The sequence below is a fragment of the Drosophila guanche genome, unplaced genomic scaffold (assembly GCF_900245975.1).
Source record: "Drosophila guanche unplaced genomic scaffold, DGUA_6, whole genome shotgun sequence".
Classification (NCBI taxonomy): domain Eukaryota; kingdom Metazoa; phylum Arthropoda; class Insecta; order Diptera; family Drosophilidae; genus Drosophila; species Drosophila guanche.
In genome coordinates, this window is record NW_022995752.1 from 2,283,706 (window position 1) to 2,305,013 (window position 21,308).

Consider the following 21,308-nt stretch of genomic DNA (forward strand, 5'->3'; position numbering starts at 1 on the left):
TGTGTGGGTGGTGCAGGCAGCAGAGGTCCCGGGTCTCTGGGTTAAGTCCCGTTTTTTGGGGCAAGGCAGCTTGGATGCTACCGCTTGGAGGCATCTTTTGTGGCATGTGTACTCAAAACTGCGTGAAAAATTAGCTTCATTGCCAGTTGTGCAGCAACGACGACGACTGCTGCTGCTCCATGTGTGTTTTAGTGGGCCGACTGTGGGCAGGCTGTTGCTGCACCCCAAAGTTTTTCCACATTTTCTTCTTTTGCCTATTTTTTTTTTGACTGCGCTTTTGTCATGACTGCAAGGGGCATGCAGCAGCTGAGTGAGAAGAGGCAGAAGCTGGTTGTGGCTTTGGCATTGCTCGACAATGTGGCATGGGCTGGAGTGGCTAATAAAATGCCCCAAATTGTGTGTGCGTGCTGTTTTATAAGTTTTCCACAGACGCTGGCAAGGGCTTTTCCCTTTTTTTCTCTCTTATATTTTTTTTGTGTGGCAAATCAGGAAGTTTTCCTGTGCGAAAAAGAGGCTGAGCAGCTGCTGGTTATTAAAGGGCTACATGAATATGATGTTTAATATTCTTCAAACGAAAAAGGAAGTAAGAAACAGACTTTAATCCTAACCAAAATATAAATTACTAAATATAAATGCTTTTAGTTTTCAAAAAGTTACCAATGGAAAAGGAGTTTTAGGAAGTCCCCCGAATGTTCACAGCTTTCACTTTAACCAAGTTAAACACTCAATGCCACTCAATCTCCTTGCTCTAGTGAGTAAATAAAACTTTCCCTGGTATATGCCAAATATTTCTTAAATCATAAACTTATCTCCACTTTTGGCTGTTCTGCAAATATTTCCATATTGTCTCTGCAATTTTGAAAATCAACCTAACTAAGCCAAAAGTTTTCCCCCAACTCTGGGCTGGATTTTCATAAATGCCACACACACGCAACACGCAACGGGGAAGCCGCAAAGAGCGACACAAGACACCCACGGGAGAGACAAGAGGAAAACCCAAAAAATCAGCGAAATTGTTGTGCCATCTTTAACCTCCGAAAGCCCGACTCTCTGCAGCCAGAGTAGATTTCGTACATTTGGGGCAAGTGCATATGGGGCAGAGTCCCTGTGCTTCGTGCTGTGACCCGAAAATTCCAAGAATTTTCCTGTGAAATCTGTTGTCTCTGTCTGAACACTCTCACGCTCTCTATCCCCCCTTTTTCCGCACATCCTTTGCTCTCTCCATCTGGCTGTCTGTGCGAGTGTGAGTCTTGTTTTTGCATTTGTCATCGCAAAATGTTTTACTGCTTACCCCCAGCAGCCAATTTGGTAGCACCGCCCACTGGCTACTACACTACCAGCAAACAGTTTTACTGATGAAAGAAAAACCCCACCCATGTGAAAAAAAGCTGAATGGAAGAAAAACAAGGAATCGTAACTGAAAATTTATTGTAAGCCACGTGCGATTTGGAAACGGCAAACAAAGTGCATCAGCATCTAGCGAGGAGAGTGCGCGGAGCAGGTAGGACAGGTGTTTCATGAAGAGAGAGAGAGAGGTGGATACGATGCACCTCTTGGGAAAATCCAATTAAATTGCTAGCAAACGAACGAATTTTTGGACACATTTGGGGTCCAGCATCCACGTGAATGCTGTACGCAAAAGCGCATTCTTCCTTTGGTGTTCGAAATTGAAGAGCAAAGGGAGAATGTTGGTGCACAAAAAGGGAGCAAAACAATAGATTGAAATTATATGCAAAGATATTTCGAATATCTGTGCTTCCATTTTCAACACAACTGTAAGCAATATCAATTAATTACCTAACCTATAATCTCTTTGGAGCTAAAATTATTCTTGCTTCATATAATTTTCATGTATTTGTTTGATTGGGGTACTGTAGTGACAAAGCACACCAGAAGCGGTCACACCTATTAATCGTCTGTCTCTACCCTAATATATCGACAGCAGGAGTACTCAGTTGCCCTTTCTTAAAAAGAGGACTCTGCATATATTTGAATTGTTGTAGACGCAACCCTTTTCAATCTATAAATTGCCACCTGCAAAATAATCATAAGAGGGTATATTCTAGTTTCATTCCTTACACAACTTTAAGTCAAATAAAATAAAAAACAAAAAAAATGTATTCGCTCATAAATTACATGCAACAAAATACTCCTGTTCCTAGTCCAGGTTCGCATGTACACGTGTCCAAACAAAAACTTTTCCGCCATCTCTCCACGCCTGCTGCTCGCAGGAATATAATTTCTATATTTTCTTGCAAAAGTTAATCTAAAATCAATGGATTTTGTAGCACATAAAATGGACTGCTGTATTTGAAACAAAAATCTACACAAAGTTGCTGCTCGCTGCTGTCCATGGGATGCGCTTTTGATTTTGATTTCAATTTCAATGTCTTTTTGTCCTCTGTTTCGATTTGATGCTCAAATTGGAAACGGTGTTATGTGAGCTAGATGAAGCAGAAACTGGATAGAGTGGGAGACGTAAAGGAGCCAGGACAGGGCGAAAGTAAAATCCAAACACATGGCCAAGTGAGACAGAAAGCCACCTTGGGTACACACCTACACAGATACTCTCAGAGATAGAGCGAGAGGAAGAAGGGATATTGATGGACTATGGACTAAGGACACAGCAGTCAGTCAAGTGTAAGAACAAAGTACTCGAGGGCATAATGCCAGGCCGAGCTTCAAAGTGGGCCAAAATGTTGCCGGCACCTGGGCGCCATCCCAAATTTGTGTCGGGATGTGGATGTGTCGGGCTTGGATCTTGGGTTTTGGGGCCATCCACTCCCCGTACTTCCAGTATATTGACACACATAAAGTAGCTTAGTGATTGACAAATAACAAATAGACACGTAACTAAGCTAAGCCCTGACTGGGGATGCGCCTAGTCTGGGGAGGCTGACAGAGCAGCAAACATTGATTTGATTAACTTTTGACAATGGGCCCGGCCCAGCTTCCAGTGGGAGGGATGCAGCAGGTTAGGAAAGTGGAACGTGTATGTTTGCTAACCAAAAACCGTTTTCAGTCTCGAGATCAAACATTCATGTGATGGATAATGGGTTAAGACGACAATCACTACGCTGGTGATGGAACGGTAGATTTAAGGGAATTTAACCCGAAGCTTTGTTGATAATTATTGATGAATTTCATAGAGGACTTTGTGGATGTACTGAAGTTTGAAATTTTATTTTATTTTTTTGAATTTATATTTTTTAAATTTTCGTAGGGGTAGTTGGATTGGAATTGTTGGAAGATTTATTTTTGGGTATTTTAATTAGTTTTTGGGCTTATTTTGTTTCGTGGAAAAAGATTTGGGTACAATTTACGTAGGTGAAAAGGTACAGAAGAAAGTAGAAGACATTTTCGAGAATCTCTCGATTTTTAACTATCTTTAGAGAGTTCTTTTTGTTTACTTGTTTAGATGTGGCACGAAAGTTGTTTACTTCAGGAAGATAAATATAGTTCTTTCAATTATTGTGTTCATGTGTTAAAAGTGGTATTGTGACCTCCTTCAAGATAATCTGTTGATAAAATGTATTTTAATGGAATCGTTTGCATGAAACATTTATAAACTAAATCCAGTTCTTAAATTTATTCTCATAGTTGATCCATAGCTTATGTTCTTAAACCTTTCAATCAGTTTTCTAAGTGAAAAAATTTTTTTTTAAATATTACCCAGATTATGCATAGGGTAATTCATAGTTTGGTTTTGCCATCTTTGAAAATTTCCCACCCAGCTCACATGGGGAAACAGATTTTGCTGCTCGAAAAATTTACAATTTTTGTTATTGTTTCTTGTCTGTGTGTTTTCTGTTTGTATTTGTGTTTCGAGGCATCCGAGAGAATCTGAATCCAAGAATCCCTGCGGCGTTGTCTGTGTCTGTGTGGGCCTCAATAAGATTGAGTGTAGTCGTGTGTGTGGTGCGTGCGTGCGTGATTGTGTGTGTGTTTACATTGGTATTGGCCACTTGGGGTATAAATATAATTAAAAGCGGGATTTCAGTTTGGATTTTCTTTTGCAGAGTTTCTTCAGTTTCGCTTCGTTCTCGGAAGGGTTAAAGCTGATTGCCACGAGACGTGGCACGATGCAAAAACAAATACAAGAGGTTTTCTGTGTGTGTTGGGCATGCGATAGAGCCAAGGATAAGGATAAGCATCTTATGTGTATGAGGCATGTCTGCTTTGGATGCTTGCCGCAGTAATAAAGTGGCAGGCAACAGAGTTCGACACGAGAGTTGATTCTGCTACGAAAGTGTATGCCCCCAAAAAGGGCTACAAGCATTGAAGGAGTTGATGGGGCATAAAAGCCAGAACCAAGACATAATCAACACAAAAACAACACTCCACTAATGAATGAAGCAACACAGATACAGGGAGAGAAAGAGAAAGGGAAATAGTAAGCTAACTTTAGCCAAAACCCCTGAGGTTCGTTTTCAAATCAAAATTCATGATTGCCTTGCCACGAAAAATCCTTGACAGAGAAAAGTCTTTCAGTTCCAGTCCCAGTCGCAGTCCCATCCTTATCCTTCGTTCAGGGTCTTCTCTCATCAACGCTTTCACTTAACCAAATGACAGGCATAGAGCGAGAGAGATGCAGAGTGGTGCAGGAGGAAGGACCTGCATTGTCCACAAGTAGAACAGAGGAGCGGAAAGACTGTCTGTGGGTGTGTGTGTGTGTGTGTGGTGTGTACTAATCTAGAGCAAACGCTGCTTCCGTAGCAAATGTCAGACATAAATCATTGAAACGAACATTGAAATTTCTCTGTGGGTCTCTCGGATACTTCTCGTTTCTTCCACCAACCGAAAATCACAGAGAGAGCGAACAGAGACCAAAAATATAAATTGAAATTCAAAGAGCATTCCACTTTCCACATATTTAATGCCTGGCACACGCCATTCAAATGTGAACGGACCTACAGGCCTTTAGGCCATTCCCCGTCGAAAACGAGGAACTAACAATTTATGCGCTCAATGTGCGTTATTTATGATGCCAACAATTTTGAGGACGAGCGAAACGCAGAGACGGAAAGAGAGGGACCAAAAAGAGAGCAAAAAATGGCACAACTTTGCTATAAAATAAATTAATCTGGCACACAACACTTGTCAAATGGGCGTGGCTCAGCGCCTGTTCTCCCTATATTCAATGCGGAGCAGTCTAGGAGCAGCAGCAGCAGGAGGAGCGGCAGCCCACAGTCATCATCAGCGGCATCATCATCAGGAGCATCTGGCAGGGCATTGTCGTTGTCCCTACTCCTGCCTTCCTTTCCTTCCTTCCATATTTTTTTTCAGTTTGCTGCTGCTTCTGCTGATTTTCCTTTCTGCTGCGATTCTTCTGCTAGTGCTCCTGCTCTTTATACGCGGGAACCACGTGAAGAATAAGGTTATTTTGGGCTTTTCTGTTGTATGTAACAAAAGAATTTTTGAGGATAAAGCGGTATAGGTTTATATTTTACCTAAATATCCAAAAATTATATTATTTGTCACAAGTTCCTTCGCTTTTTCCCCTCTACAGGATATCTATACAGTCCTTTTTTTTAATGTTTTGCTTCAGTGTCAATGCGACTATTGTTTCCCTTGTTTCGAGACTGCTCGTGATTTTCCTTGAGCTTTCCTTTGCCTCTTTCCTTCGCTGCCGCTACTGCCGCTGATGCTGCTGCTGCTCCCTCAACTCTTCACACCAAATGTGTTTACTTCTGCGCCATTTATCTTGCTTTGGCGCCTTCTTGCTCCTTAAACTGGTAGGGAGACACTCAAACAGAGAGAGAGAGACAGACAGAGGGGCTTGGGCTTGGGCTATCCCCTATTCTTTCCTCGCCCCTTGTTTCCTTTTCCGTTTTCTATTATGTTTCTTCTATTCTCCTGCAATAATGGTTTGTCTTTGGATATTTTGTTGAGTTTTTTTTTTACAATGCAAAAAGTCACACGCGAAAATTCTAAAATGCCGCCATCTTCCATTGCTATCTCTATCACTCTCTCTGGGTTATCTCTCTCTCCTTTCTGGGTAACAATTTAATTTTCTCCGCTGCCGAGTGTTGCATAGTTTCTGGCGCTGGAACTGGCACTGGGAAGCCGTCTAATGGCAGGCAAGTGCTGCTCTGTTGGGGGGAGGAATAATAATTTCAGGAGTTCCCTGCGAACGCATTTAATATGCAAACGAGCTGAGATTTCTACTGATTACTGGAGCGGATGCAGCAGTACAGTAGAAAGGAGGGGGTGAAGTGGGTTCGTGTACCCCAATTGCGTGGCCTACTTTTTGCCAGAAAAAATGCTTATGCAATGCTAGAGCCAGTCGCTCTCTCTCTCTCTCGTTAATCGCTATTCCAACTTCTGTCCAGTAAGCAACTTTCTAACTCATCCACGAGCGATCCCCCACGTAGTGTTATCTCTCAGTTAATTCTTTGAACACGCAGTTTGACGAGCACTTAAAGGCTCTTGGCCAGTGGTTTATGACCGCCACTAAACCACCAGTTAGACATACAAGCAATAAAATTGGCTCACACACAACACAGCAGCGAGAACAAAGCGAGTCTTCGGGTAGGAAAGCGTGAGATGTGATCCAACGAAAGCCGCAACATTGACATTGCACAAAAACGCTCTCACTATACAACCGTATTTGTGCTCTGCAGATTGAAATGCATTTTGTGGCATTTGCAGACAGACCCCTAAGCAGGCTGGCAGGCAATCGCTTTTTCGTTGCTTATTTCTCATTCACTCATTAATCAGAACAGAATCGAGAACAATTTGTTCGCCAATCAACAGAGAGAGAGGCACACACACACACACACACAATCACAAGCCGCAGCACTTTGCCGCACTCCGCAGGACCTCCCGCAGTACTGCTGCTATTTTGGCCGCAGTCAGGCTTGCTCTTCTCCTCGTAACTGGCTTTCTGGCTACTGCCACTGACAGTGATGCACTGTCCCCCTGTAATGACAGGCGGGCAAGCCAGGCAACATTCATATTTATTAAGTCCCTGACCTGCAGCGATTTTTGGGCAATGTCCCTCCATGTGAGGCTGGTCGACAACTGGGACAACTCGCTCGGCCTTGCTGACAAATCTCACTTCAATCAAGTGGGCGGAACCCTGTGCTAGCCGTAGGACACATTCTGGGTAAGGGTATCAATCAATACCCATTGATTCGAACCAGTAGGCGGAGCGTGGTCTCGTTGGCGCCAATTAAGTGCCCATAAAAAACGAGCTCAAGCACTGCCGCTGTCGCTGCCTCTGCTTCTGCTTCCGCCGATTGTCTCAAACACTAGGAGGGACCTCTCTCAACACCATCCCTCCCAGGGAGACCAATGCTCTGTAAATGTATCTGTGTCTGTGTCTGTGTTTGGGATTGGGAGGCGGTTTCCAAATGGCCGTTAAGGGAATACAAGTTACACAGATTAAAAGCGAAAGCATTCCAAGGCCCCAAAACTCTCTTGGGAGACTTCATTTCCAAATGAATATGATTGCATTTCAACAGAAAATAAAAGAAAAGAAAATTAATGAAAAGTAGAGAGGAAACAGATTTATAATAGATCCACTGAGTACACTCCTAATTGCAATAATTTCTCCAGCAATATCCTTTTTTGGAACACCCTTTTTCAGATCGACACACACATGTACCCCCTGGTCGCAGTCTCTGGCTCAAAATGCTTGCCCCAAGGAGCCTGCCAGCCAGCCACTCTCTCAAGTACTTCACGAGGCGCCTCCTATTCAAAAGAAGGATGGATGTACAGCAGCAGCAGCAAACAGAGCAAAAGAATGGTACTAGCAGGGGTGAGAGTAGGGAGAGCAGTGCGAAACAAGTGTGTCTACTGACAGTCAACATCAGGGCTCATGTTGTGTAGTGTTGCATACTTTTCGGCGCCTCAAAATGTTTACTTGGTTTCGGGTGTGAGGTAACATAACTGTTGCACACACTCTCTACCCCTCTTTCAACCATGCTGTATAAAAACGCAAATGTAATTAGCAAATGGAAGGGAATGGAAGCACCGAAATATACTGCCCGACGAAAGTGAACGAAAAAAACGTTTCCTCGTTAGCCATGCGCATATGCAACGAAGCCGCAGCCCTAGCCAAAAAACAATGAAAAATGTTCAGCGCTTAACGAGAGCTAATAAAAGCCACAAAAGAAGCAGGCGCATTAGTAACAGCATCAGCTGTAAGTACACTGTACCAACACACCAACAGTGTTCAGATATCTCCCGTGTGGATCTCCTCAATTATTTCCATAACTATAATGAAAATAGGCGACTCTCAGACTAAGTTCTGATTAAAGCCAAGCGATACGTTCGAAGGGGATTTCTGGCCTTTGGGCCATTTGCAATTTTAGCCTTCCCTTTTTGTAGAGGTGGTTCTCTCCTCTTGTTACCCTTTCTTACACATTTTCCTATTTATTTTTAGACCATCTTAAGCCTGCCCCAAGGGTCCAGCCTCCATTGATTTTTGTGTAACATAGCGCGCCCACTCATGGCACATTGACCTTTTCCAGGTTGCTAGAGCGAGCCAGCGAGCGAGAGAGAGACAGACCTCTCTTCCATTTTATTCTGGGTGCCGCTTCGGGCGGTTTGGGCGTCCAGGTAAAGACGTAATTCGCAAATTGACTGACAATCATTGGACGTTACGAACCGTATAACACCTACTCTCTTCGGGCAGTTTGCATTTTGATTGGGATAGAAAGGAACAGAAGCGACACGTAGATGGATATGCGTAAGGATATGGAGAGCTCCAAGGAGCTTGCTCCCTAAACAGATCTGACATTTGTGCTCCCCCCCCTTTCTGTGTAGGGGAATTCTAGATCTGACTTTTTATGTCTGTCATTTCTCATTTCATACCGCCCCTCCCATGCAATTGTCTCTACCGCTGTTGCGTTTTCATCTGCTCGTCATTTGGCATTGCACAGTTTATGGCTGACTCTAAAAAATAAAAAGTGAGGGGACCAACCCGCTTATTACTTTAAGTAGCGTCTAAGCAGACAAAGGACACGGGACACACCCGTGACGGAAGACAAAGAAGCTGATGTTGCTGCTGTGGCAAGAACTGTGGCAGCCTTTAAAGTCGCCACAAAGGCGGCCAGCAAAATATTAAGGGAAACTCATTCGGTAGGAGGGTGCGGAAGGATGGACGGAAAAAACGTGCACAATATTTTTTTATAGCAGAGAGTACAGTGCCAGAGAGTGCCTTTCTGCATTGTGCCTCTCTCTCTCTTTCTCTGGCTCTCTCTTTGTCAACTTTTCTCTGCCTCTGTTACCCGGTAATTTTGCTGCAGCCAGCACAGGGTGGCATCATCACCGCTGTTCTGTTTATCATTGCATGGGGGAAATCAGGTCGACTTCCCATTTGGCGCGTGGCTTGGCGGCTTTTGTGCCCTGTGCGCCTGGACAGAGGTTCAGGTGCAGCATTTGTCAGACATCGAACCTTCAGGGAGCCAAACTCTGCCCCATTTGGGGCCGTTCTCTTTGTTAGTAATGCAATTGAATTTAACAGGACTCTGTAGTTAACATTTCCAATTCCGCTGTTAGCTAAAATTAACATTAGTGAAGACGGCAACCCAATAGGAATTGCAAAAATCGCATGGGAGATGTTTTTTGTTTAACAGAAGGAACCGTGGACTGTGAACAAAGAGGGAAAGTGAAGGAAAATTTCTAGTCCACGATTTCATATTTACAAAAATTACATTATTTTAGAACAATTTTCTTTAAACTTAATGATTATTTCTATATTGAATCGTTGTTGTTCGTAATGGCAACCTATAACTCTCTTTTTTTGAAGGAAAAATTCCCCACTGGATTAATCTAATAAATGGCTTTTAAAATTTCGGTCAAATGGCTCTCCTACCCCTTATGGCCAGGACTGAGGGAGCACCCTCATCAGAGTGTAACCTCATTTTCCACATGACTAAAGCAGGCAACAATTTTGAGCAGCCATCACACATTCAGGGGGGAAAAGTCGGGTTGCAGGGGATTAGAAGTAAGGAGAAAATATTATAAAAAGTCAGCACGAAAAATGTAATTTCCTTCTACATAATAATTATAAATATTATTCCAATTTCTCAACGCCTCCTGGTGGTCCTCCTACTGCTCCTCCTCCTGCTTCTGTTGGCTTCTTTTCCCACTCTTTGGGAAAAAGTTATCCACTCATCTCGCATGTCTAACGAGCATAAACGAGAAACCAACTCACGCACACAAGGCCAAGAAAAATGGCTAATGCGTGTGTCTGTGTGTGTGCAGAGTGGGCCGAGATGGAGGTAGGGGCTAAGGGTTCAACCCATCATCAGACCAGCTGTTGCTCTTGCTGCTCAAAATCTGAGGAGTCATTCGTGGGATGCGTGGTCGTTGCCGTTGCCATCTTGTGGTTTATATTTTTACGGTATTTTAATTTAATGCCTGTTGACATTTGGTTACACGCTTTTATGGCTGCTGCTGCTACTTCTTGACAACAATGTCCTTCTCCTACTCCTGGTGCTCCTCCTACAGGGTTCGCCCCTTACCAAATTACGCAACTTACAGGCAGTTGTTGCGCCAAATTTACTTGGAGATAAATTGTTTGGTTTCACCTACACCCCATGCCACGGAATTATCGAGCAAAGCCAGAATTCATGACTAGCTGAGGAGGGGACACTTGTGGTTGAGTGTGGCGCCTCGCTCTTGATTATGTTTTTAGTATGCATGACGACCGACTGTAAATTGAGTTGCTATACAGAGAGAACGAGGAGAAGAAGGCGCTCGCTCATTAGAAAATCTTCCTGGACAGAGAGAGAGAGAGAGAGAGAGCGGGAGAGATATGTAGGGCAAACAAATGACAAAATGTTTTTCAAGGCCAATTAGCGTGGGGGAAACCTGTGGAAAAGATTTGCAATGAATAAACAGAGTGAGATGAGTGAGGGAAAGCGATGAGCAAACACATTTCTTGGCAGGCTACCTAAGCTAATGAATCCAGTTCCAGTGAGCTTTCATTTAGGCCGCAGTTTCCTTCAATTAGTTCGTTCAAATATTTATTAAGTTATTGAAAAACAATCAAAAGCAACGAAAAACAGTTTATTTAAAATCGAAAAGTTGAACCCACAAAACGCAATTTGCTGTCACATTTTTTCCACCTTTTCATCTCTCGATAAACTGCCAATTTAATCTTTTATTTTTGTACCAAAATAAAAAAAAATGATTGCCACAAGATGCATTGCCGTGAAGCAAACTTAATTTGCATTTTGTGTGCTGCAAAGAGAAATAAATACATATACGAATTTATCTATCGAAAATTGCACTGACATGTGCAGAGATGAAAAGCCAAAAGACGTTCCAGGGGTGATGCTGATGGCTGATGAATGGGTAGGGAAAATTGCATTTACTGGTACAGGTTTTGGGCGGGAAGGAAGGCCAAGCCAAAGCCAAAGCAAAAGCCAAAATGCCACACTGCAAAAATTGTCATAATTAATCACTTTAGAGGCACAGCTACGCTTTGGGGCAGTTCCTTGAACAGGACAGGACTCCTACGTCCTAAAAGATGGACAGCCTGTTGGCCATAAAAATCATAAGCCGAGTTAAAGCAAAGCTCTGTGGCACATGAGAGCCATTTTAATTGATTTATACGAGTTTTAATGAAGCTGTAAACAGGCATGTGGCCATGTGGCATGTGGCAGGCATGCAGCTTTGTCACGTTCTACCTCTGCGCTTAGCTCTCTATTCTCTCTCTCTCTCTCTCTGTGTGCATTAATTGAGCGTAATTAATATCAAAATGATTGCCCAAGGGACACACTTCTCACCTCATGAAACACCCGAAACTGAAATTTTCCACTGGACAATTGCATTACAGAGCATTTTAATTAATATTTCCAACAATCCCCCTGCCCACGAAACAACGCAACAAATTAGCCATCGAACAAGGGAAAACCAACAGAAATTATGTTGATTAGTTTGTCATTTTCCAGGAATATACCATACATTTTCCACGGGATTGGAGAGAGGAGTAAATGCAGCGGAAAATCAAATGCAATGTCATGATTATGTTTTCCCCCTTACCTCATTAGCATTTGGATCACAGACAGGAGGATGAATGGCTGCGGAAAATGCGAGCAATATCGAATGAGTAAGTAGGATTAAATTGATTCTGATGGCAAAGAGTAGTGTGGTGATTACACAAAAGGATGCACAAGTCAAAACATGATGGAATATGGGGGATTACAGGCAATACGTAAATATTGCCCTCACATAAGTCCTATTTTAATTGAATTTGTTGCACCATATATCCACTCATATTCCCTCGAAAATTGTTTGCAAAGACAAACGACAACATCATCAGTATTTTAAATCGATTTCCATAGAATCTATCCAAATATTCGTTGATCAAAGAAATGTTGTTATATCATTTCCGAGACTCCGCCCCTCCAGAAGGAAGGAAAAACCACAGAATGACAACATTCGAGGCAACAGCATTTACATATCAATATGGAAAGACACACCGCCGCCACCCCTTACTCCTGCTCTCCTCCTACCCCATCTAAACCATCGCATCTACACGAAAACAAGATAAGCCAAAAAGCGCCGAAATGTATGCAACTAACAAGCATCAACGCACACACAGACAGGACCCACAAGCACACACCCACACACAGAAAACAGAAAACAGCCAGAGCCAGACTCACACACACAGCAGTGCAAGAGGGCGGCAGACTGGCAAAAAAAGCCAGAAATAAAATAATGGAAAATAACTAAGAACAATTTTATTTATACAGTTGCCAGGTTTTTGGGTGTAAAAAAGGCAAACAACAGAAGAAAGCAGCAGGGAAAACAAGAAGGAAAATGGTAGCCATGTGAGAGGCAACGACCTAGATACCCTGACAGATCGAAGAAAGGGTAAAGAAAGAACCCAGATATAAAAGAGATTCCCTGAATGTTTGTTGGATTACCTATGTCGTTATACCTACCACTTCAGATCCTAGAAGAAATCACAGGCAGGCAGCTATAAAAAAGAATGCCCTGCGCAAAATAAAATACAAAATATGTAGAGTTTATGTATGTATGTCCTAATCAATTATGGAGTACATAATAACTTGTATTTAATTTAAAGCGCTTTTTATCTCTGTGACATAACATCTAACAAATTAATTAAACCCACAAAAAGAGTATTTTTACGTATGTATATCTAGTGCAAGGGCCGCAAGCAAGGACGATGATGCCAAAGAAATGCAAACAACAAACAAAACTAAAAGCGCACTCCGAAAATCGAAAAGACCCAAAAGAGCCACAAAATATGTAACCGCAATACAAACCCCAAACTCAAAAGCTACGCCCACTCCCACACACACACCACCACACATACACACATGCATATAAAACGCGTGTATATGTGTGTATCTATGTGTGGCAGGGCACGCAGTGCACAGTTGCAGTGGCACACACGAGATAAATGCACATGGAACGCGCACAATTAAATATTCAGAGCGAATATTTTTTTCTTTTTTGCTGGTTTGCTGTTGATGCCACGGCCACAGCCGTTTTCCATTGCTGTTGCCATTGCCGTTGAGTACCAACAAAAAACCAACGAACCAAAAATGGAAAAAAAAATGCCGCTGAAATGTAAAATACCAAAGTAAAAAGTTTCATTCGGCGGGCGGCCGGGGTAGAGAAATGTTGGTTAAACACGTAGCCTAGCCCAGAATGAGATACGCTCTAACAGTAGATGGAGTTGTAGCTGTAGTTTTCGTTGCAGTAGCAAACTCATTTTATTGAGATAACAAACAGTCGGACATGTACGACCAAAAAACATGCTTTTGAGGCGAAGTTTTCAATAAAGTTTCCCCGAGCTGCTACAGATCCGAATAAATTCGTTAATAAAAAAACAAGTTTAAATATAAATGAATATACATAATACACATTAAAGGGATTATCCTCTCAATGGCACCTTCTCAACGTTCCCAATTATCTTTAAAAAAAGGACTACTGACCACCCACAGTTTTCATCAGGATATCCTCAGTTGCCCGTCAAACATTGAAATAAACTGAAAATACACTCTCTTTTGGCGAGCAGTCGCCAAGGCTGGTGGCTCAAAGGCGGCGGCGGCCGTGGCGTTTGTGGCGGCTTGCGGTGAATGTGAAAAGAGTTGGAAAAGCGGAAAAGCGCTGAGGCATAGCTAACGGCTGTCAGCGTTCTCAACTGTTTCCTCCATAGGTATTTTCATATGTACCTCTGTGTGTCTGTGTGTGTACAATGGTGGAACGAGAGGCTGAACTCCCGAGGCTGCTGTCAGAGAAAAAGCCTCTCAAATGTCGATGATTCCGATGCCAATGATGATGGCAATGACAACGATGGCGTTGTGCATGCGGTTTCCGTTTCCCGTCTGCGGTCCAAGGACTGGTCATTGACTACTCTTTATGTCCTGTGGTGTGTGTCCCACCCCTCTCCCCACTGCACTATGCTAAGCTCTGCTGGCAGCATTTGCTGCTGCCTCTTATCAGCTGTTAACACATACGAGTACCATTTGCTGTGTTGCTGCTGCCATTTCCAAACGGGTTGTGTATCCCAATTTCTATGTTAAAGTTTTCCCATTTAAATGCGACAACTTCCGGGCCTTGCATTGACACTGATATACACAGAAACAGAGAAACAGATAGAAAGCGGAGGGCAGAGGGAGCTACTCGAGTGCATTTCCTGCTACAAAATGTTGCATTTCCTTTCCTTCGTAGCCAAAAGGACATCGCTTGGAATCCGGACACAGACACACTGAGCAAAGTTTTGCGGATAGGGCAGGGATAAACTTATTTTTGTGTGATTAAGTGGTCCAATTTGTGTTCAGCTTTTGGTGGACGAAGAGAGAGAGAGAGAAAGCCAAAAGCCAATAAGCAGAAAATAGAAAGGGCACGGAAAACGATGTGTAGGAGATGAGAGCAGCAGCAGGGCCTCTTTTCAACTGAAGCACACATGCAAATGCAATTATTTCCACGCTGCTTAATTCTTTAATTGCATTTTCCTAACAATCCTCTTGAATGAGTTGGGAGGTTGGAAAACCATCCCTCATATTTTCATTATTATTACTTTTTCTCCCCGAGCCAGTACTGACAATGAATAAGGGTCCAAATATGCGCCACACACACAACACAACACACATGGCCATAAACAAGAATGCCAGGAGCGAAAAGCCGGTAGCTGGCAAAAACTGGTAGTATGAGCAGTTGCGGGTCCGCATCCGAGTCCAGTTTTGCAGCCTGTACCATGGCGTATAAGTAATTTGCATTACAATGAACTTTGACTGCAGCCAGGCAGGCAGGAAGACTCCCATCTCACCCCTTTCATTGCTTCTGCTGCAAGGTGTATAATTTTGATAGCAGTACCACAAAGGCCAGGGAACTGTTAAGAGTGTATGTGCCCCTGCAACACAGGGGGCAACTGTCGGGAGGGGGCCAGACACTGATGGTTTGCTGAACGTTGCATTTCAATTGAAATAACAATAATTGTTTGCAGCAGCCACTGCCACTGCCACCCCATCCCTCCTCCCTCTTGTGTTTTGTTGCTTTTTACTTTTGTTTTGTGCTGTGGCATGGCACTTCTTGCTCTTCTGGCTTTCCCACTTCCTCTCCGACTGACTTTCTCTCCTCTGCCTCCTTTCTGCATCAGGGGAAATGGCAAGAGCGGATGTTGGGTGTCAGTGACAACCACACCCAAGTTTTTCCCCCAAAGGAAAACTATCTAACCTCTGGTGGATGTGGGGAAAACACTTGGATAAACAGCACTGTTTGGAAGCAATTAAACAGAAATAATATTCCAGTTGTGGCAACAATTTAAAGTGGTCCATTAATTGGCCTTTAAACTGGCCAACTAATATTGCAAAACAATTCCTGTATTTGTATTTTACATTTTCAGGTTTATCTTCTTTTTTTTTGCCGCCTCTTACCGCCTGATAATCACTTCTAAATAGTTTATTCAAACTTTTTATTCCTGCTCTCTCTCTCTGGTGGCTGGAAAAACTGTTTTTCCTCACTTCACGCTCTAAGTGATTTTCAATTATGAAGCGCGACAGCACCAAGGAAAGAGGAGCAAGAGACGATTTTCCTCCTCTACTTTGGTAATGCCATTCACCTTGGAAAAATCTCGGGTGAGTGTAAAAAAATGTCTTGCATAAAAAGTTTTTAATTGCCACATGCTCTTAGCCGAAAAGTACGAGCACGAGAACGAGCAGAGGTGGGAGACTGTTGTAATTAGTTGGGCATACTTCAGGCTGCAAATTAAGCCATAATTATGCACAGCAGGCGACACTCTAAAGAACTCCCGAACGAGTCCGGGTCCGGGTCCGGGTCCTAGGGAACTCCCAAGAGGTCCCAAAAAAAATATAACATAAAGGACAACAAAAAAGTACCAACTAAATGGTTGACTGAGCCATCAAGTGGCCCTTTCCCCCCTTGGGCCACAACCTTCTCAAAGTATAACCACAACAATTGGCCAACAAGTTGTCGTTGGCCAGAAACTCTTGCAACAAAAAACAAAGGGGGGGAAAAGAGGCAAGCATAAACGAAAATATTTGCTTTCAACGAAAATGTTGCACTACACGGAACGTGTGGCAGTGCAACTCAGAGCTTTGAGTGAAATGGAACAGTGGGAACCTGTGAAACACACTCAAAGCAAAGCAAACCCCTTAGAGAGACCCACTCCTAACGTCGCTTAGGCGATGGTCGGACAGCGCTACCGACAATTGCAGATGCTTTGTATTCGGGTCATAGACCATTTTCCACCCATTGTTATGCCAGATTGTCAGTGTGAAGAGGCAGGGGACGGAGAGGGGATGGAGGGAGGGCTATGACTGATAAGCGGAGCAGCGACGCTGTCAAAGGTTGTGATTGATGCACACAGGTTGTAAGCCTGTCAGTACAGTGGTATAGTTTTTGTACAAATTAAGATACTGAAATTAGATTACTTACCAGTAAGTTTGGTTCTGTATTCCCGGTCCTGTATTAAAGCATCGAACAATTAAATTTTGTTTTCATCAACCCAATAACGAAGCTCTCAATGGATTTCCAATTTGGACAAATTCTTCTAGATCGTTCACTGCTCGTAAAATGGTTTCCCTCTTTTAAACACTATCTGCAAATAATATTTTAACAAATATTCGTATTTATTAAAGCGACTTATATCTTTATTTTGATCTACCATTTGGTAATATTCAATAATTTTCCACTTTCATTTCACTCTTTTTCACGCCTGTTCCACTGTATGTAACTGTTCATTCTAATTGTTGATGCTGCTCACCTTTTTCTGTCTTTCTTTCTCTCTCTTTCTTTCTCTATACGATTGTCAGAGAACTAACTGTAAATGATGTTCTCACAATGAATTCAGCCACATACTAGCACTCCCACACACTTTACACACTCACCCACACTCACACTTTGTTGGTGTCGCCGGCTGAAGGTCAGGTTTGCAACTGACAATCCCCACTCTGTGCCCTTAATGTCTTTTTCTTGCTCGTTTATTTATTGCACTCGCATGCCCCCACCGCCCTTACGCACCCTTACACAGTTCACTTGGCCTTTGGCACTTTGTCAATTGACAAACAAAACGAATTGCACATTGGATTGTCACGCAGCATGCACTCGATTTGCTTGCAGGTGTCTGCTCTCCCGCCACAACCACGCCACATTGGCGCCAATTCTGTTGTTTTATTTGCTTGATTTTGCCTACGAAGCAACGGGACTGGCCTCTGTTCGATATTCAAAAATCATGTTGTAGTTCAGATAGCAATGCCCTGCAGAATGGGGTTTTAACTATTTGAACTATTTTAGCTTTTTTGATCCTTGCCGACTGTAATAATGTTCGATCGCGTCCGGTAACTGGCGATCAGAAATATATCGTATATCGTACTAATCGTATTAATAAGCGAAAAACTCAATTAAAACGCGGTAAAAATGCTATTTCCAAATAGTCCATCCTTCCTCTACAGTTGAACAAACTAAACTAAAATGTTTCAAGTTTTATAATACTCGAGCGTAAATTGTTTTACCCACTGGTCGGTCAACAATGGGCTCTGTTCATGGTCAGAAATTTCTCGATTTTGATATTCCATGCAAAATTACTAACTAGCCTGAGACCTCAGCACTAAACACATCATTTCATCTGGCGTTTGGTTCAGATCGCAATAATAATATTTAATATTAAGGATCACTTTCATTGGATTGTTTCTAAAATAAGGCCTGAAAAAGAATCCCATACAAAATAGAAGCATTAATTGCGAGTGCATGGAATTTACATTAATCGACATAGTGTATCGATATTTACGATCGATGTGTTACGAGATGGTATGCTGCGATGTGTTTGCCGCTCTTCCAGAAAAAGTTGTTTATTTCACAACTAACTTAATTTTTTGGCAAAAAAAGCAACGAAAAGGCACGGCAGTCCAGGATGTGCACAAATTCCGCCAATCATGAATATTTCTTTACATGCATTTCCCCAAATGGCAGTTTCAGACCCGGCAAAGCCTGCCAGGAGGCAAACGTAGGAGTTTGATCATATTCATTTGATTCAAGCTTAATAGAGTGTCTATATTTTGTAGTGAAACAACAGCTGGCAGAGATGTCGAAGTCAACATGCACGGGCGTCCTTAAGCCAGTGCCCATCTACCAGAAGCTAATGGTCGAGAACGTGACCATCGTTCATCCCCCCCTCCTAAAGATTTACTACTGGGAGAACTTTGATATTTTGGGGTGAGCAGCAACATTGCCTAGAAGCGGAACTCATTCCCTCTGTTTACCCCACAGCTGGAACAAGAAACTAAAATCGAATCGACAGGAACATGAGCACACAATTGCCCTGCCCATACGACACATCAAGAGTCCGCCCCAGAAAATCATATTTTGGCTGCGCAATCTCTCCGCAAAGCCGTTGACGCTTACACTCAAGCGCCTGCAGAACTGCGGATGTCGGCCCGTGCAGACACGCGTGGGCTTCAATCAGTTTCGGCAGCTCTTCCACTGCAAACATCGCAAATTGTTGCACCTGCACCAGGAAGTGCTCACCATTAAGCCCGACGAAGTGCTGGCCCTCTCAATGACGGCATATTTTCTGATCTATGGCATGCATTTGCTCTCCTACGAAGTGCAGTGAGTGCAATTGAATGTGGACAGCGACTCCCGCGTACTCTCTGACCATTTCCATTCTCTAGCACGGATGACAATCGCAAATTCCTGTGGCACTTTAAGCTGGAAATCTCCGAATTGGACCCCGAAAAGTGCCTGCTGACCAAGGAGCTGCTGCCTGTGAATATCAAGAACTACTACCACGTCACTCAGCCCATTTGGGTGCAGAACTTCACCAATATGCATCTCAACTTTTCGTTCTCCACGCGCGACCGCTGCCTGAAGCTACTCAACACGACTCTCACGGTGCCGCGGCAGAGTGTGTGGCCCCTCTTGGTGGACTACCGTCCCATGGACTATGAGAATGAGGTGGAAGTCATGCTGGGCTATGAGAGCGCTAAGGCCTGGTACAAGATCAAGGGACGCGGTGTTCTAGCAGATGAGGAGGAGCAAACGGATATGCCGCTCAAGGATCGCGAATGCGCTGATTTTCTCTACGTCATCTATCCCAATCGGGTGACCTTTAACGTCTGCATGAAGGAGGATCGCACACAGCTCGTGAATGTCCACAATCATGGGCAAAAGTGCGTCGAATTCCGCTGGCAAAAGTAAGTACATCCGCCTTCAAAGGATCATCTAATGAATGTCGAAATCCTCCTCTGTAGCTACATCATCAGCGACTTCTTTGCGGTGACCTTTACGCCGTCCCTGTTCCGCCTCAAGGGTCACCACTCGAAGCTGGTGGAGGTTAAAGTTACGGCCTACGATCGCTTGGTCAACTTTCGGCGCATTCCCATCGTCCTGGAGGTGCACCGCATCCTCGATCAGGCCACGTTGATTGCCAAGCGCGAGCTGGAGGAGATCGAGTCCATAGACGACCCCAAATGGAAGGAGGATAGCTACATAATGCACTCGTATCTCCATCTCAACTTACGCTCAACCCTCAAGAACACCCACGAAACCGATGACAATCCCGACGAGGCGGCAGACACAGCAGCCGAACGCTTACCCTGCGGCGGCACAAACATTGACAGAAATACCGGGGCAGCGGGCGACAACCCTGCCATTGAGGAGCAGCAAAAGGAGACAGAGCGCCGTGAGCTGGTCAAGCGGCTGGCTGCCAAGCAAAAGCTTACACCAAACGAAATCATCGAGCTGACTATGGCCATCGATCATCGCAACACCATCTTCGAGAAGCTCTTTTGGAAGTATCTCTGCAAATCGAACTTTATGCGCATCGTCTCCGACCGCAAGCGCCACAAGCACACCAAAACCTACGAGGAGGTGGTGTCCATCAAGACGGAATCTCCGCCAGAGCCTGGCGTTGTTGGTGATCGCAAGTAGGTCTATCCGACACCCCCACATACATCTCTCTAGCCTCTAATCCTCTGATCTACCCTTGCAGTACCATTATGGAAATTCTATCGCGACTCATGCAGGAATCCATAAACGATTTGGCCAAGAACTGGGTCTTCATTCCCTCGCAGTACTACGAGCGCAATATTTAAGTGTTTCATTTGTTTCGTCTATAAAATGAATTGCATCAGCATTTCCACGCCCTCTTTCCAGTCCTCCCCATTTCATTTCGGTTGTCCACACAACGAAATTTATCTAAGATTTTGCACGCGCGCGAGGAGAGTTCTCGGAGTTCTTGTGGCCATCCCCACCACTGCCAGTGGGAATTTATGTGTCTGCCGAGCGGCGGAGCAATGCTTTAAAGACGGGGCGTGACGGCGGCGCTGGTCAGACATTCAGACAGGAGTATTTATGCTTTTTTGTGCTTTGCTTGCTTTTAGCTCTGTGGGAAGCACAAGGAGTGGTTCAATTGGTTGCTCATTTGTGTTATCTAAGCTCTAAACAAGCGTATCATATAGTTTCTTAGAGAGTTTAAGTTATAAAAGCTTCTAGAAATCCAAGAGTAGTATTCTTCTTTTTTAGTCATTAAACCTTGCATAAAACATTTTATTTTGGTTTTCAGAAAATAAATTCAAAACGCGCGCCTCGAAACGCCATCTGTCGAATAACAAAGGAAGATAACCTCTGGCGCTTGCCTAAAGAACTACTACTCAGAAGTAGTGCTGAGTGTTTAAATAAAAAATGGGTTTACTGCTCAAGATTATCAAGTTCTTAACTCCAAAAAACATTTTTTAAATAATTAAATTGTACTTTTTAATATCCCACCCGTGAATGCCAGATATTGTTTTGTGAACTAGTGTTGTTAAACACCCCAGCACAGTTATCGCATTAAAATATCTAAATGACATCGATAG

The 21,308-nt window shown here is 43.4% G+C and overlaps 1 protein-coding gene across 2 annotated transcripts; it reads left to right on the plus strand.

The window, feature by feature from the left end:
• The first annotated feature begins 18,397 nt into the window (after positions 1 to 18,397).
• Positions 18,398 to 20,602, plus strand: LOC117587909. Of its 2 annotated transcripts, none has more exons than XM_034278889.1 (6): positions 18,398 to 18,457; positions 18,516 to 18,666; positions 18,721 to 19,062; positions 19,125 to 19,646; positions 19,704 to 20,378; positions 20,444 to 20,602. In XM_034278889.1, exons 1-6 carry the CDS (start codon positions 18,403 to 18,405, stop codon positions 20,544 to 20,546), a joined length of 1,848 nt encoding a protein of 615 aa, XP_034134780.1. In that variant the 5' UTR covers positions 18,398 to 18,402; the 3' UTR covers positions 20,547 to 20,602. The 2 variants fall into 2 exon arrangements, with proteins under 2 accessions (XP_034134780.1, XP_034134781.1); XM_034278890.1 differs by having other exon boundaries at positions 18,449 to 18,463.
• The last annotated feature ends 706 nt before the right edge of the window (positions 20,603 to 21,308 follow it).

Coding starts and splice junctions, on each gene's coding strand:
- LOC117587909 (XM_034278889.1), top strand. CDS start 18,403: ATGCATTTCCCCAAATGGCAGTTTCAGACCCGGCAAAGCCTGCCAGGA. Junction 19,063..19,124: donor TTGCTCTCCTACGAAGTGCA/GTGAGTGCAATT, acceptor TCCATTCTCTAG/CACGGATGACAATCGCAAAT. Junction 19,647..19,703: donor GTCGAATTCCGCTGGCAAAA/GTAAGTACATCC, acceptor CCTCCTCTGTAG/CTACATCATCAGCGACTTCT.